The 16,840-nt window shown below is 30.5% G+C and overlaps 1 protein-coding gene across 2 annotated transcripts in view; it reads right to left on the bottom strand.

The window, feature by feature from the left end:
* Positions 1-16,840, bottom strand: part of LOC111679582 (guanine nucleotide exchange factor DBS-like) — a 97,746-nt gene that overhangs the window by 57,110 nt on the left and 23,796 nt on the right. For both annotated transcript variants that reach the window (XM_046955474.1, XM_046955475.1), the window contains 7 exons: positions 9,615-10,182; positions 9,466-9,556; positions 8,949-9,179; positions 8,628-8,890; positions 2,871-2,991; positions 2,495-2,803; positions 2,228-2,437 (listed from right to left, as the gene is read on the bottom strand). In XM_046955474.1, coding sequence (XP_046811430.1) covers positions 2,228-2,437; positions 2,495-2,803; positions 2,871-2,991; positions 8,628-8,890; positions 8,949-9,179; positions 9,466-9,556; positions 9,615-10,182 — 1,793 coding nt within the window. The remainder of the gene's footprint in view (positions 1-2,227; positions 2,438-2,494; positions 2,804-2,870; positions 2,992-8,627; positions 8,891-8,948; positions 9,180-9,465; positions 9,557-9,614; positions 10,183-16,840) is intronic.

Genomic DNA, 16,840 nt, shown 5'->3' with positions numbered 1-16,840 from the left:
TCTATCTATCTATCTATCTATCTATCTATCTATCTATCTATCTATCTATCTATCTATCTATCTATCTATCTATCTATCTATCTATCTATCTATCTATCTATCAGTCTTTCTGTTTGTCTGTCTGTCTATCTGTATATCTATCTATTTCCATCACTATGATTATTTTCCGCTCGCCAAACGAACGGACCAGAATAATGGTATTCATAACGCAACTGGACGACGAGTAAGTAATGTACTTGATCTTGTGTAATTACGACAATATATTATTTTATTGACTATATAGTTCATGTTGGAACGGCGTAGACACAGATATCTTTAATGTCGCCCTACGATCCAAACCGATGTTTAAAATCGTTTTAACAGCTGTCTATCAATACTTTTTAAGCATTTTTATTACTATTTTTAATTTCTTCAAATCACTATTCCACTTATCTCAATATTTCTTTTACAAATTAAAACAAAGAGATTTCTCATATTAAATTATTATTGATAATACAGCAACGAACAGTAAATACATCAGAATTTACATAATTAAATATAACATTTAAATTTATTTTTAATTCTTACAAAACACTCACATCAAATTCAATACTGCTGTGTCGTATGACCCTGCTAAAAGGTATGGGGCAAGACCAACGTTTCTGCTTCGTATCCTCTTCAATATACGAAATAAACATTTTGAGTATTGATGCCACAAAAACATTTAATTTTAAAGGTTAATTGGTAACTTTTTTTTCAATAAAACAATTTAAGTTTAGTTTTTAATAATTTTCTTTTTTTTCATATAAAATTTAAATTTTCGCTCGATTTTTTTTTTCTAAAGCAAACGTTTTAAAGCTTGTCCGTCAACTAATGTGAGAAATGGGATCGCTATAAAATGATTCACTAGTTGTTTTGTATTCCCTCATAAATTCTCAATAAAAAATATTAAAAAGAAAAAATAATATTTTAAATGAAACCCTTAAAAAAAAGAACACAATTTTTATACATTATTTTTTAAATTTACAACGTTTTTAAATTGTAAAATAAAAAAGAGATTCTCTTTTTGTAATCACTTTAAAAAGCAGAGAGGAAATTGTCTAGAAAACACAAAATATATAAAATAAACATTTAAATTACTTGTATAAATAATAAAAACAATAATTTTTAAACAACAGCAGCTTTTCCAGTACTTAGTATTTATGCTGGACCAACAAAACAAAAACAATAAAAATACTCAGCTTGTCAGTGATATGGGATTTATTTATTTTAAATTGTAGCTTATCGCTTTACAAAAAACAAGTGAGGGTGCAAATTATTTGTTTTTGTGTTTAACCTTCTGTGGTGAGATGACTCAAATCAGGGACAGAAGAAGTTGAACGAATTTTGATAACTTAGAGAAATGCTATGGATAAACTTTAAATAAATTCTTGCTTGCTCTCATTCTTTTAAAAGGGGTTTAACATCTCTCAAAAGATTTATATCACCGGGAGAGATAAATCAAGATTTGCGAAAGGCAAAGTCTATTGTCTAGACTATAGACTAGTTTAGTCTATAGTCTATCATATAGTCTGGTTTATAGTCTAGTCTATAGTGAAGCCTATTTATAGTCTACTCATTAGTCTATAGTATAATCTATAGTCTAGTCTTTAGTTTAGCCTATAGTCTAGTCTATAGTCAAGTCAATAGTCTAGTCTATAGTCTAGTCTATAGTCTAGTCTATAGTCTAGTCTATAGTCTAGTCTATAGTCTAGTCTATAGTCTAGTCTATAGTCTAGTCTATAGTCTAGTCTATAGTCTAGTCTATAGTCTAGTCTATAGTCTAGTATATAGTCTAGTCTATAGTATAGTCTATAGTCTAGTCTATAGTCTAGTCTATAGTCTAGTCTAGTCTATAGTCTAGTTTTTAGTCTAGTCTATAGTCTAGTTTATAGTCTAGTTTATAGTCTAGTTTATAGTCTAGTTTATAGTCTAGTCTATAGTCTAGTTTATAGTCTAGTCTAAAGTCTAGTATATAGTCTCGTCTATAAGTTACGCTAGCGGATTGTCCTCTCGATGTCTTCATTGGGGACACACTCAAGTTAAAACAAAATTCATAGAGAGATATTTTTTATAGTTAGTCAGGAGAGGAGAATTAGATATTTCATAAAAGATAAGGATAATAGAAAAATGTGTTCTAAAATATTATATTATTAGGAAATAGTTGAGGCTCCTTTAAAAATAATTTTGAAAAATATTCTCCACTTACCTGTGATACTAAAGCTTTGGTTTCTGGTGTGGTACTTTCTAAGAAAATCTTTTTAAATTCACTTGGACTAGACAATTTAAAATCAGAAGCAGACGCTATAAAAGCCTGAATCTCCTGAAGACTCTGTTCGGCCAATTCAGGAGATGAAGAACATTTCTCAATGCGTTGGGAGGTAAGTAATTCGACACCATTTGCACACCATTCATTAGCCTGAAGAAAATAAGTTTATTAAAACTAAAAGTGTTAATCAATTATAAACAGCTTCACCTTTTCAACTCTCTCCATTAGCTCACGATTTTTATTAAGAATTTCCAAACGTTTCTGTAAACGTTCTGTGATTATATCACAAACACGCTGCAGTTCATCACACTTCGGTTGCACAACTTCCCAAGGATAAACACCGCGTGAACCAATAAGTTGTTGACCGGCTGCTATAACTTCAGCAGCCTTATCAATATCACTGGCACATAAAGTTTGAAATTCTTTCGTTTCCAATATTAAACTGTCAACACGTTCAACACTCTCACCAATTTCGGTCATTTCGGATATACTTTTAAGGCGGGCATCAAATGAAAACTAAAAATAATATTATAGGAAGAAAATAAGGAAAAAAGAACGAAACAATGTAATGGCTTAAGTTTACCTGTAGTTCTCTAAAACTCTGTTCAAATTTCCTTAACTCCAAGCATTGTTGCAGGCGATTACGATGTGTTCGCCAAAATTCATCAAAACGTCTTTCGGTTTCCTCTAGCTGCACCAAAAGTCTACGATAGTCCCGACAGTCATCATAATGTTGAGGTTTTTTCAATTTATATTGTTGATGATAAATAATTTGATGACGTTTTATATATTGTTGTTGTTGTGGATTTTGTATAATTGTTTGCCCTGCACTGGATCTGCATTATTACTCATTAGCATAATGAGCATAATGTATCAAAGTTTAAAACGCGTTTTAATTTTAGTTTCAATTTTCGGTATTTGTATTTATCAAAGAACGCGTGTAATTGATTTGTTTAATTTTGAGTCATGTGAGTTATTATTTTTTTTTTGCAAATTTAATTGACATGTGTGACATTTGAAATTATTGCATTTTTACATAAAAACAATATTACGTTTTATCACACGTGAGTGAGCGTTCGGTTTATGTTTTGTTTTAGAGAAATAGAAAGAGAGAAAAGACACACAATATTGTTTTTTGTGATGAGCCATGAAATGTAAACATTGATATGATCATTTTTTTAAAGATTGTATTGATGTAGAGAGAGAGAGTGTGTGTGTGGGTGTTTTTGTTAGTGTTAATTAGTTTTGTGTTGTGATAGAGAGTAGTGCAGTAAGACGTGGTTGACACTAGGAAACTTTTGTTGAGAAACTTTTTCTTAATTCTCTTTTGAAGTTTCCTTAGACCTGGTTCACTCTAGGAAACTTTTTAAGAAACTTTTGATTTTTGTGTGTGAAAGAAAGAGAAAGAAATATCAACCATCTCTTTCTCTCACACACAAAATCAAAAGTTTCTCAACAAAAGTTTCCCAGTGTGAATCAGGTCTTTGTCTCAGCAACTACGTGTTAATTACATGGATCTATTGTTGTACGACTGAGAAGAATAACAAAACAAGTTTCCGCAAGAGAGATGAATGAGATTCTTTCTCTCTTTCACGCAAAATCAAAAGTTTTCCCAAAAAAAGTTTCCTAGTGTAGACCGGCACTAAGGGGACGGTCAATAATAAAACTAAAATTCGTTAGGGGTTTAGTTAGATATAAATCTACATAAGAGTTTGAATAGATAACAGAGCGGATAACACTAAAAGGTCCAATAGTCAGGGAATTATAAGATATTAAGGCAAATTAGGAAATATCTACATTTAATAACATATTTACACATATTTTATATCGAAGGAATCATAGAGCGTTTTAAAGGGATTCAACGAGTGCTGGACAATAAAAGAGCAGGGGTGTATTTATTCTACGGCGTTGCCCTAGCTGCCACTGAGAAACAAATACGGAACATTTGTTTCTGTCCAGCTCAAGAAGATACTTGCTCGACTGCTAAGATGCCTTGGACCTATAGAACTCTTCTGAGCATTCTATTATCAGTTCTTTCTGGTCATTCCAAGTTTGGAAACCCTGCAAGACGCATTGGACTTCCTTACAATGATTTCTTTAGGTGTTGTCAAAATGAGGATGAAGAGGAAACAATTACAATTACACCTAATCAAACTCCGTATTTCGATTCAAAACACAATGTATTTGACATACAAATTCGAAATATATTTTTTTCAAATCGAGTTAGGAATGACCTCCAGGTAACCCCGCAGGTCATTCCTATTGTCAATCATAGCTCAACAAGTGACAGAGTCTAGCTCTCTTTACGATCTTATGGATGATAAGGATGATATGATTGCAATCCAGGAAATACGCTGGATTGGACAAGACTGCTGTAAAAGTACTATCCATAGACATTTATTACGACTTTATTGCAGAAAGGCATAAGTTCGGTTTGCGGTGTTATAGTTTGTTAACGAATGCGAAATCTTATTATCAGTTTTACACATGTGGATGAACAGCTAGCCGCAATTCGCATCAATGCCGACCGAGGAAAAGGTTATAAGAGTCAAGGATCGCTTTTACGACCATCTTGATGGCTTGTACGATCGATGATATTGAAATTGTCTAAAAACATTGACAATGAGAATGTTTCTCTTCTTACAGTTGAAAAATGTAACCTTCATGGAGAATGGAATGGAACATGGTGACAAGTAGCAAATACTGAAGGCAGGCTATAATTACGTTGACTCAAATAGATCACGTTGCAGTAGATGAATGGCATTCATCTAGCATATTGGACGTACGTCTAATTCAATCTTGTTATCAGTATTACACATGTGGATGAACAGCTAGCCGCAATTCGCATCAATGCCGACCGAGAAAAAGGTCATGGGAGTCAAGGATTGATTTTACGACCAGCTTGATGATATTGAAATTGCACCTTAACATTGGCAATGAGAATGTTTCCGTGCCAACAGCCGAACAATTTAAATAGTACTACATTTGAACATCGTGAAACTCTCAAGGCAGGGTACAATTGCAAACATTGATTCGGAAGTGTATTAGCAAAAGTACGGACACGCATCTGTTAGACAAAGATTGCCCATTTGAAAACTGAAACAAACACTTTAAACCTATTCTTCCCGAATCACTGAACTGTAGAACTCTGTACGGTGGTCCAATTCAATCCGAACCATTATCGACTTAAGAAGAACTATTCGTGCCGTAACATTACTGCGGATAAGCCAGCACATTCTTTATGAAGATAGAGATAAGTGATAATGGGTTCGACGTACCGCCACTTGAATATATGGAAATACGAACAGCTTAAGTCCAATTCTTATCACAACTATGGTATGGAAAATATATGTCTGATGAATAAAGGTGTCCTTACAATTTACAGTAACTATCGAGAGTTGAATGTCGTGTGCTTTACGTGAGTACCTGGCAAGATGCACTATCCGACGGTGGTCTTTTTCATCCACTGGGTAGACTTGAACAACGGTCTACCATCTACCATAAATCCTTAAAAGACGAACTCAGGTGGCAATTTTTGTACATGGATTGGGCCTGTCCATGTACAAGCACTTTGCTAAAGTACTTGAGCTATCTAATTTCTGACCATTGCTGCACCGTTGCTTAACTATCGAGATGTAAAACATAACCTCCGTTTACAACCACGCAGCTGGGATGGCCTCTGTTGATTCGGCAACATCATCTAGAAACGTAAAAGGTGGACCGAAGTACAAATCCATCAAATAAGCCGAGGACTTTGTTCTTACTCACAGGGACACATTGTGGTAATTCTGATGTGAACAGAGTATACTCTGAACATATCTGGACAAGGATGGAAAATTCAATGGTATCGGGATTGCAATAACACCAAAGTGGAGGCTTCACCAAGGTAACATGCCCCCCGGGGGAACTATGGAGGGTTATATCTCATTTTTATCGCCTATATGGTGTAATTTGCTAACGACTTAGCCATATACTGACGATCTGAGTTAAGTCCGCCATAGATTATAGTTACGTCTATAATGCAAAACTACACCCACAACATTTTTATCGACCATAAAGCTGCGTATGATAATTTTCTATGTTTGCAATGTCTGAACTTGTTTTTCCCACTAGGTTTATGCTGGCTTTGCCATAAATGATGTTTGGATGCCAGTCTTTCCATAATGATATGGCGAAACATTCTACTATATCATTGTACTGGATTCTAGATCATCAATAGGCAATACCAATGCAGATTCCTTTGCAATATATTATTGACGGTATACTGTTAACTCATTGAAAACGTTCGATTCGTTATAAACTCTAAGAGATTGCACAATCCAAGATTGTGCAATTGTGGAATGGCGAAGATTGTGTGGCCAACTTATCATACATCACAGGTTTTGTATATTATGTGAGATTACAGCTGCAGATTACAATTACATTGTCCTTTCGATATTTATGTTAGAAGATTGAATCTGCAGAAACTGTAAAGAGGAAGTAGTAGAGGTTGTCACTCACTTTCTCAGTGATGGGCCGTTCCTGGCGTTGACTAGATTTAATATATTTGTCAACCTTTTAACGTATTTATTCGAGGAGAATGTGATAAAGATAAACCGCTTTAATCGTGAGACAAATTGATTTCGCTGGGATCCAGAGTAACTACGTCGAAATTTACTAATACTCTCACCCTTTCTCTTTTCATGTACCTATCTCAAAGGGATGGATCTAAGTGTGTCCCTTTAAAGAAAAATTATATTTAGCGAAATCCGAAAAGGAGTAGTTCTGGTGGAGTTTTATAATAACTACATCTACACATAATGTACCAACCATGTTTTGTCTACTAAATAAACTTTTTTAAAATGTATAGCATATCTTTAGGCATATAGAAACAAAAATGGCAGCAGTGATCAAATGAAAAAAGCTTTAGGTAAATGTGTGGTAAAATGATGTTAAAACCAAAAAAAGCTAATGTACAAATTAAGAGATAATGCGTGTGATTGTGGTTGAATTTGGTGTAAAGTGGTATAATGAGGTGAGTATATATTGTGGTGTGTAAAGTAAAGTGAGTGTTTAGTTTTTCATTTCACAACACTTAATACGTTTAAAACAATAAAGCAACGAATATAATTTTATATTTTAAAACAAATTAAACAATCTAAGCTGACTGAACATTAACAACAGCAACAACAACTGCATGCAACAAAACTTTGACGTTTACAAAAAATATATATTTATGGAAATTGTCGTGGTAATATCTAGTTTATATTAAAATTTTGAACTGATCTAATAAGCTATTCTAAATCTGAGTTTTATTATTCAAAAAAAAAAAAACATAAAAATTTAAATTTTTAATGAATGAAAATCTAAAAGAAGGAATGTTTTGATTCTTCTTCGTAATTCAATGTTGCTTATAGAATTTTCTCTCGGAATCGGAAATTGAACATAAATGGTCCTAATTGAAAAAAATTGAAGAATTTTTTTTTCGGTTCCTTTTTGTTCTTTAAATATCAATTTTCTATAATAAGTAAGAAGCATGAAAGTACTACTTACTAGTGGTTTAATAAGTAATTAATAATAAAATAGTTTTTAATACTTTTCTATACTTAAAATGATACATTTTCTAAAAGGAATTAAGAGTACTTTTCCCATTAGATATCAGAATAACAGAATACATCGAATACTTTTCTCTACATAAATAGTATCAGTTCATTAATAAACGGTTTATGAAACCTTTTCGAATTCAATTTTTCTTCAAACTACAAACAACAAACAGTTTTAACACAAAAACTCGAACAACAACAAAATGAACACACAATAGACAGAAACCAAAGAGATGAACGACAAAACATGCGTTATATTTATATGACAATAATAAAGTAATAATAAAATGAAAACCGTTTTCAACCGAAATTCACAAAACAATTAAATCAATTATTGGGTTTTGATCAAGGTAATAAAAATCAATATAATTTCAAATTTTTCTTTAACAAAAATTAACCTAAAAATTTATTATTTTTATGTAAATTTGTTCAATATTATTTTTTTTCTGTTTTACAAAACCAGTGCAGAGCTAGAAATTAATAATGAACATTTAAAAAGTTTTTTGTTTTTTTTTTTAAGAAATGAAAAGTTTTAAGGAAAAGTTACAAAGGAAACTAATTTGTTATAAATGATAGATTAAAGGTTAAAAGTTTTTGTTAGGATTGGTAGGGTAATAAATAGGATTATTCAGTTAGTAATAAACATTATTTATATAAATATAGAAAGTTAGTTTTATTTTAGAAAAGTTAAAAAAGTAAAAAGCTTTTTTTTGAAAAGAAACATAAAGCTTAAAATTATATTAAAAATAAAAACTTACCGTTCTATAGAGCTAACATTGCCAGTACGCTCGGAGAATTCTTTAATTTCATCATTTGATTTGATGTTATTCAATAAAGTTTCACCATGTTTGGCTGCCGCCAATATTTCCTCTTTAAGTCTTTGATAATCCAAACCCTGATCGTCTAATAATTTTTGTGTGGCTTCAACAGAATTTGGAAATTCTGTATCGTGTATGGCTTGTATGAAAATATCTAATTCGGCGGATACTTGATGTGTTAGGCTAGAGAACTTTTCCAGGGACTGTGAGAAAAATAAATTATTATTAAAAATTTTCAATATTTTCTTTTTAATAAATTACTATTCTTTGTTGTATCCACTCATGGTGGGAATATATTAGTGTTCCGCCCATATCTGCTGTTAATTGAGCGGGTACTATGTACTCATGTAGATCGCTAAGGGAGGAACATATGACTAAACGAAAACGATATTCGTCTTTGGAAAATTTTGAACTAACTTCAGAGATGGCCTTTTGAAAGAGACCAGAGGGTCGTAAAACATAAACGACGTGTATAATGCCGGGAAAATAAATCTGGAATTAAAAAACAATTGGATTCATTAATAAGTGATAAATAGATAGACAGATAGATAGATAGATAGATAGATAGATAGATAGATAGATAGATAGATAGATAGATAGATAGATAGATAGATAGATAGATAGATAGATAGATAGATAGATAGATAGATAGATAGATAGATAAATAGATAGATAGATAGATAGATAGATAGATAGATAGATAGATAGATAGATAGATAGATAGATAGATAGATAGATAGATAAATATTAAATATTTATAATGAATAGAAAAACTCACCGAAATGCGCTGTAATACTGTCTTCACCGAAGTCCATTTATCTTTACGTCGATCGATTATTAAATGAAAACCCAAATCTGCATCTTGTAGCCTGCAATAGAAAACAAAACTATAATTTGCAAATATACTTCAAAAATTATTACACTTACGATGGCACTGAAGTTAAATACAAAATTAACTTTTGATAATCCACCTCCTCCAGTGTATTGAAATTATTATTATCGGGAAATATAATTAAGGGACAACCCTCCTGAGAACGACCACCCGTTATGATTGCATGTTGGGGATGTAGCAAATCGGCAACATCACCAATATTCAAAACACCTTCACTACTCATGGTCGCCGGTGCAATGTGTTCTAATAATGAATTAACACTGCCTGAAACGTGTCGTAAACTGCCGGGCAGTGCTTCGATGGCATATGAAATATTCTGTTGAGAATTTATAGATGAATTTGAATTCGTACTAATGACAGATTGTTGTTGTAGCATTGAAATGCTACCGTTATGTTTTGGCGAATTGTGTATGACTGATTGTTGTAAGACGGTTTGTATAGATGTTGTACTATTGATGGAACATTGTGATTCTAACATTTGATGACTGATAACTTGTTGATGTTGTGGTGTTTGTTGGCGTTGTTGTTGCTGTTGTTGTTGTTGCTGTGTGGATGTCATAACAATTGCTTGAGATTCAGCCAATACCGCTTCAACATCATTATCTGTAAATGGGAGAAGAAAAAGAAAAGCAAAATAAGTAAAAAACCAAATTATTAGATAATTACAAAAGCAAGATTGAGAAATTGTGGTAAGAAAGATGTTTTAATATTTGTTGTACGAATCCAGACTTATATGAATGAATAGATTATTTGCTTTATGGGTCAATTCGATTAGAGAAAAAAAGTTAATTTTCTAAAGAATTTTGTTGAATATGAAAAAAGAAATAGGAATTCATAGGAAATGGAAGTTAAGAAAATAGCATTTACAGACATGTTTTGTACATTCTCAGACATAGATATATTATAATGAAATTAAATACTGTATGGAACTTATATGAAAGCTACGATCCAATATATCCTGATATCCCCGGTACTTTACAGAATAGGAAAGTACCAAAAAGTTAGGTTTTTCTCCATTATTCCTTACTATCACAATCCATGGCAAGTTCTAGTTATTCCAATTAGAGAAACTAATCTACATCTACATCATGCAAACTTCCAACACATTTCCTCTAAATTTTCATATTTAAACATAAACAAATAATAAAACAATGAAAACAACAATAATAACAAACACTTGTTATTTCAACGTAATTGTTAAACCATAGAGAAACACCTTCTTGATGTGGCGTTCCGGCCACAAGCAAACATTTGATACATTTAAAGACACGCGTTTAAAATATCTATTGCTGTTGTTATTGTATATTTTTCTGTGTACTTTTTTTAATATATTTATAGTAATTTGAATGTGAATACAAATGAACGAATGCTTAACTACACAAGATGAAAACAAATAAACAAATTTACCACCACTTTAACCAACGAGCCAGTCAGCCACTCACTCACTCACTTCATTGTGATCTCTTATGAATGCATTTATTCAGTCATTCATGAGAATACAAAAATCCGAATACAACAGCAGTAATAATAGAAAAAAACTCATGTAAAGGAAAATTCATTCACCTAAATTAAGATACAAGTCACTTTTTTAGAAAAACTTTATTTACATGTATGAAATGATGGGACCAACTACTTTTTGTGCTGCATCTTTTTAGATGTATAACTCAACAGACTACAAATTTTGCTAACTGAAGAAGAGAACTAGAACTGAACTAGAATTGAACTAGAACTGAACTAGAATTGAACTAGAACTGAACTAGAACTGAACTAGAACTGAACTAGAACTGAACTAGAACTGAACTAGAAATACCGCTTCAACATCATTATCTGTAAATGGGAGAAGAAAAAGAAAAGCAAAATAAGTAAAAAACCAAATTATTAGATAATTACAAAAGCAAGATTGAGAAATTGTGGTAAGAAAGATGTTTTAATATTTGTTGTACGAATCCAGACTTATATGAATGAATAGATTATTTGCTTTATGGGTCAATTCGATTAGAGAAAAAAAGTTAATTTTCTAAAGAATTTTGTTGAATATGAAAAAAGAAATAGGAATTCATAGGAAATGGAAGTTAAGAAAATAGCATTTACAGACATGTTTTGTACATTCTCAGACATAGATATATTATAATGAAATTAAATACTGTATGGAACTTATATGAAAGCTACGATCCAATATATCCTGATATCCCCGGTACTTTACAGAATAGGAAAGTACCAAAAAGTTAGGTTTTTCTCCATTATTCCTTACTATCACAATCCATGGCAAGTTCTAGTTATTCCAATTAGAGAAACTAATCTACATCTACATCATGCAAACTTCCAACACATTTCCTCTAAATTTTCATATTTAAACATAAACAAATAATAAAACAATGAAAACAACAATAATAACAAACACTTGTTATTTCAACGTAATTGTTAAACCATAGAGAAACACCTTCTTGATGTGGCGTTCCGGCCACAAGCAAACATTTGATACATTTAAAGACACGCGTTTAAAATATCTATTGCTGTTGTTATTGTATATTTTTCTGTGTACTTTTTTTAATATATTTATAGTAATTTGAATGTGAATACAAATGAACGAATGCTTAACTACACAAGATGAAAACAAATAAACAAATTTACCACCACTTTAACCAACGAGCCAGTCAGCCACTCACTCACTCACTTCATTGTGATCTCTTATGAATGCATTTATTCAGTCATTCATGAGAATACAAAAATCCGAATACAACAGCAGTAATAATAGAAAAAAACTCATGTAAAGGAAAATTCATTCACCTAAATTAAGATACAAGTCACTTTTTTAGAAAAACTTTATTTACATGTATGAAATGATGGGACCAACTACTTTTTGTGCTGCATCTTTTTAGATGTATAACTCAACAGACTACAAATTTTGCTAACTGAAGAAGAGAACTAGAACTGAACTAGAATTGAACTAGAACTGAACTAGAATTGAACTAGAACTGAACTAGAACTGAACTAGAACTGAACTAGAACTGAACTAGAACTGAACTAGAACTGAACTAGAACTGAACTAGAACTGAACTAGAACTGAACTAGAACTGAACTAGAACTGAACTAGAACTGAACTAGAACTGAACTAGAACTGAACTAGAACTGAATTAGAACTGAACTAGAACTGAACTAGAACAGAACTAGAACAGAACTAGAACATAATTAGAACAGAACTAGAACAGAACTAGAACAGAACTAGAACAGAACTAGAACAGAACTAGAACAGAACTAGAACAGAACTAGAACAGAACTAGAACAGAACTAGAACAGAACTAGAACAGAACTAGAACAGAACTAGAACAGAACTAGAACAGAACTAGAACAGAACTAGAACAGAACTAGAACAGAACTAGAACAGAACTAGAACAGAACTAGAACAGAACTAGAACAGAACTAGAACAGAACTAGAACAGAACTAGAACAGAACTAGAACAGAACTAGAACAGAACTAGAACAGAACTAGAACAGAACTAGAACAGAACTAGAACAGAACTAGAACAGAACTAGAACAGAACTAGAACAGAACTAGAACAGAACTAGAACAGAACTAGAACAGAACTAGAACAGAACTAGAACTAGAACAGAACTAGAACAGAACTAGAACAGAACTAGAACAGAACTAGAACAGAACTAGAACAGAACTAGAACAGAACTAGAACAGAACTAGAACGGAACTAGAACAGAACTAGAACAGAACTAGAACAGAACTAGAACAGAACTAGAACAGAACTAGAACAGACTAAAACTATAACAAATTTGAAATAGTACTCTGCTATGTAGCTGGTAAAGCCTATTTTTTTACACACTCTCTTTTCTAACAGTTGGTCACATTGATCATTCCTTACTTAGTATGTAGTAAACGTACTTGCCTGATATACGATACACCACCCAACACAATTACGAAGAATATGTGTGGTACTAACAAGTATATGCCACTAGAGCAGCTACAACTTAATTCATTTTGGTTTTATTTAAAGTTTTTCTTTTTTATAGTTTATTTTTTTTACTTCAACTTTTTTTCTCTCTTCTTTTTTTTAGGTCTGAAAATTGTTAAGTAACAGATTTTGGGTGGTAATCGGGCATGGTGTAGTTGTATGTGCAACAAAGTGCAGCCAAATGGTTGCTGCACATGTTTTCAGACTATGAATGTATTTATTTCTTTTACTATCTGTTTCTCTTTTTTTTAATTAAAATCTTTAGTCTAACTAAATACACTTGATTGTTTTTTTAGAGTGGCGCTGTGTGTTTTTTTGTTGGTGTGACCCATATTTAAGATTATGTGGATACTACAATTCCAAGTACTCCCTTTTAATAACCTCCACTTACGTTTTTATTATTCACATACCGATTTAAATCATGTTGGTTTAAGCGCTTACATTGTTGGGGAGTAATTAATAATAGAAGATGTATAGTATTTTGTGGTTTAGAGTATCTTTGTATTTAACGATTGTATATATGCAGACAAATTTATCTATGAAAAATGTACTTAAAAATAGTTTTTTTTTTAACTATCACAGAATCATAAATGTTTTTGTTTTTATTATTTTTACAGATACTCAGCAGGTTGTAATATTTTCTATTGCTTTTGTTTATTTTGTAAATAAAAGATGAAAGTTTTAAGAATTTATTTGTGTTTTTTTTTCTTGTTCATTATGCTTTAAACTTTTATTGGCAGTCAATAAACCTTAGAAAGTGGCAAATTAAAAAAAATATAAAAGAAAAACAACTTTTAAACATCGTTTTAAGTAGATAAATACATATCTTTAAGAATTTTAAGTTGTTTCTTATTTCATAATATAACTTTGAGTACTATTGGGTTGTCAAGAAAGTAATTTCGAAGAAAAGTGAAATTTGGAAATTTTTTATATTAAGATAAAATTATTAGCATGACTTTGACCAATTTTCAATTCGTAGATTTTTTTTGAGGATTTTCAAATGTATATGTTTTCGGTATTTCTATCTCTATATCTATCTATCTATCTATCTATCTATCTATCTATCTATCTATCTATCTATCTATCTATCTATCTATCTATCTATCTATCTATCTATCTATCTATCTATCTATCTATCTATCTATCTATCTATCTATCTATCTATCTATCTATCTATCTATCTATCTATCTATCTATCTATCTATCTATCTATCTATCTATCTATCTATCTATCTATCTATCTATCTATCTATCTATCTATCTATCTATCTATATATGCAGTGTTTTTGGGTTATGTCATGTTTTCTTTGATTTTATTTCCCTTTTTTACCCATATAAATCATAGAAGATTTATTTAATCGTTTCAAAATAACAAAGAATCAAAATAAAATAAATTATCGATAAATGTTTGCTTGATCAACGAATTGAATTGGTGTGAAAAAAAGATGCACAGCTCTTCTAATATTAAAAGCTTTATATAAAAAATGGCCATAAAAAACTAGTTTTGCTAAAAGATAAAAAGAAACAATAATAAAAATATATATTTTAACAATAAATTGTTAATATGTTTAATAAATAAAAACGGAAATACGTAAATAAAAAATTAATAATTGCAAAGTTAAATATTAAGGTATTTAGGAAATAAATAATTGATACAATAATATGTTTTGTTTATCTAGAAAAACATTCCGTAGTAATGCTTACTTAAAAAACAATAAGCGATCGATTATTTTGTTTTCAATAACAGAAATAATCAATGATCGTATAGATTTGATAATAGCTAGAGGAAGAATTCTGAGCTGATTGGAATACATACTTTAAGGTGCAGGAGTAGGAGTTTGTGCGTTACAAACATATAGTGGTGTAGGGGACTAAATATATGTAAAGATCTTGTGTTAATCCAGAATTTTGTAGTCTTTATATTGATTGGTCTGAAGTTGTATGCTTCCTGTGATCTTGCTACTAGCAAATGTTATTTGCTCTTCGGTATAGAAAAAAAACTAAAACTAATATATAATTCGCTTAGATTGTTAAGACATTAACCAATTGCAGGGCCGATTTGTATATAAAGGAAATATATTATTGAAATATTCTTGGGTGTTCCAAAATTCTCAAGATAATGCATTTTAATGGAAAATGATGAAATAAAAAATCTCAAAAGACTCCAGTAAAGTAAAACAATTTTAAATAATTTTCTATGGAATTTCAATTATAAAAAAATAACTTTGCACCTTTCTACGTCAATTAATTTTATATAAATATATAATTTACTTGATGATGTCAAACTATTTAACAAATGTTAATTTATATTTAACAATCGGAACAAAAACAAAACAACTACAATAGAAAAACGAAAAATAAACTCTGAAACCAGTAATTAAAGTACAAATAGTATGAATGTGATTTTAATAATATAAAATTTTGTAAATACTGATTTATTAGCAACATTGATATGAAATTTAAGCAACAAGTAGGTATCTAAAAAGTGACTAAATAAAGAGTGTGACATGCTGTGGTAGTAGTATGTTTTCTAACAACAACAATAAAGAATGATTATTTTAATATTTCTCAAACATATTAAAGTACAATTCTGTTTTTTTTTCTATTTTATTGTAAATTATTTTAATATAATAATAACAAAAATGAATGAATGAATGCATGACAATTACATATGTATGTGAATACATACATATTACAAATTGTATATAATTTTTATTTTATAATTTCAAATTTTGCGGTATTTTAATTCTATTTTTCTGACAAGGTCATTTTAGGAATAATATAAATAACTACTAAAAAAAAATATACAATTTGTTATTACAAATTAACTTTAACTCACACAATATAAATATAGAAATTCTTATCTGAAAATGTCAATTAAACAACTTGTTATGTGTGCAATTTTCGTCAAGGGGCGTTTAAGCATCTGTCTTTAGCGTATAAACAAGATTAAAATCTTCATAACAGATTCAATTGATTCAAATTCAATTTTATAAACAAAAAAACCTACATTTAGTTGTTTTTTAAACAACAAGATTTTTTTTAAGTTATTTTAAACTAATAAATATTTAATTAGCAAATTTTAGAATTGTCATTTTATATAAGAAATAAACATTTTAAACACCAGATCAGGAATGGAAAAGTTAGTACTTTAGTACATTTTATAGTGCTTATTTTGACAAATGGCGACTACAAATTTTTTCGGCACTTGTTCCATCTAATAAACTTTTGATAAGTAATCCACAAAGTATTCTGCCTATAATGTAGTCTATAGTTTAGTCGAGTATATAGTCTATTAT

This window comes from Lucilia cuprina, chromosome 6 (assembly GCF_022045245.1).
Source record: "Lucilia cuprina isolate Lc7/37 chromosome 6, ASM2204524v1, whole genome shotgun sequence".
Classification (NCBI taxonomy): domain Eukaryota; kingdom Metazoa; phylum Arthropoda; class Insecta; order Diptera; family Calliphoridae; genus Lucilia; species Lucilia cuprina.
The sequence above is the reverse complement of the archived record's forward strand: the minus strand, read 5'-3'. Positions and strand labels throughout refer to the sequence as shown.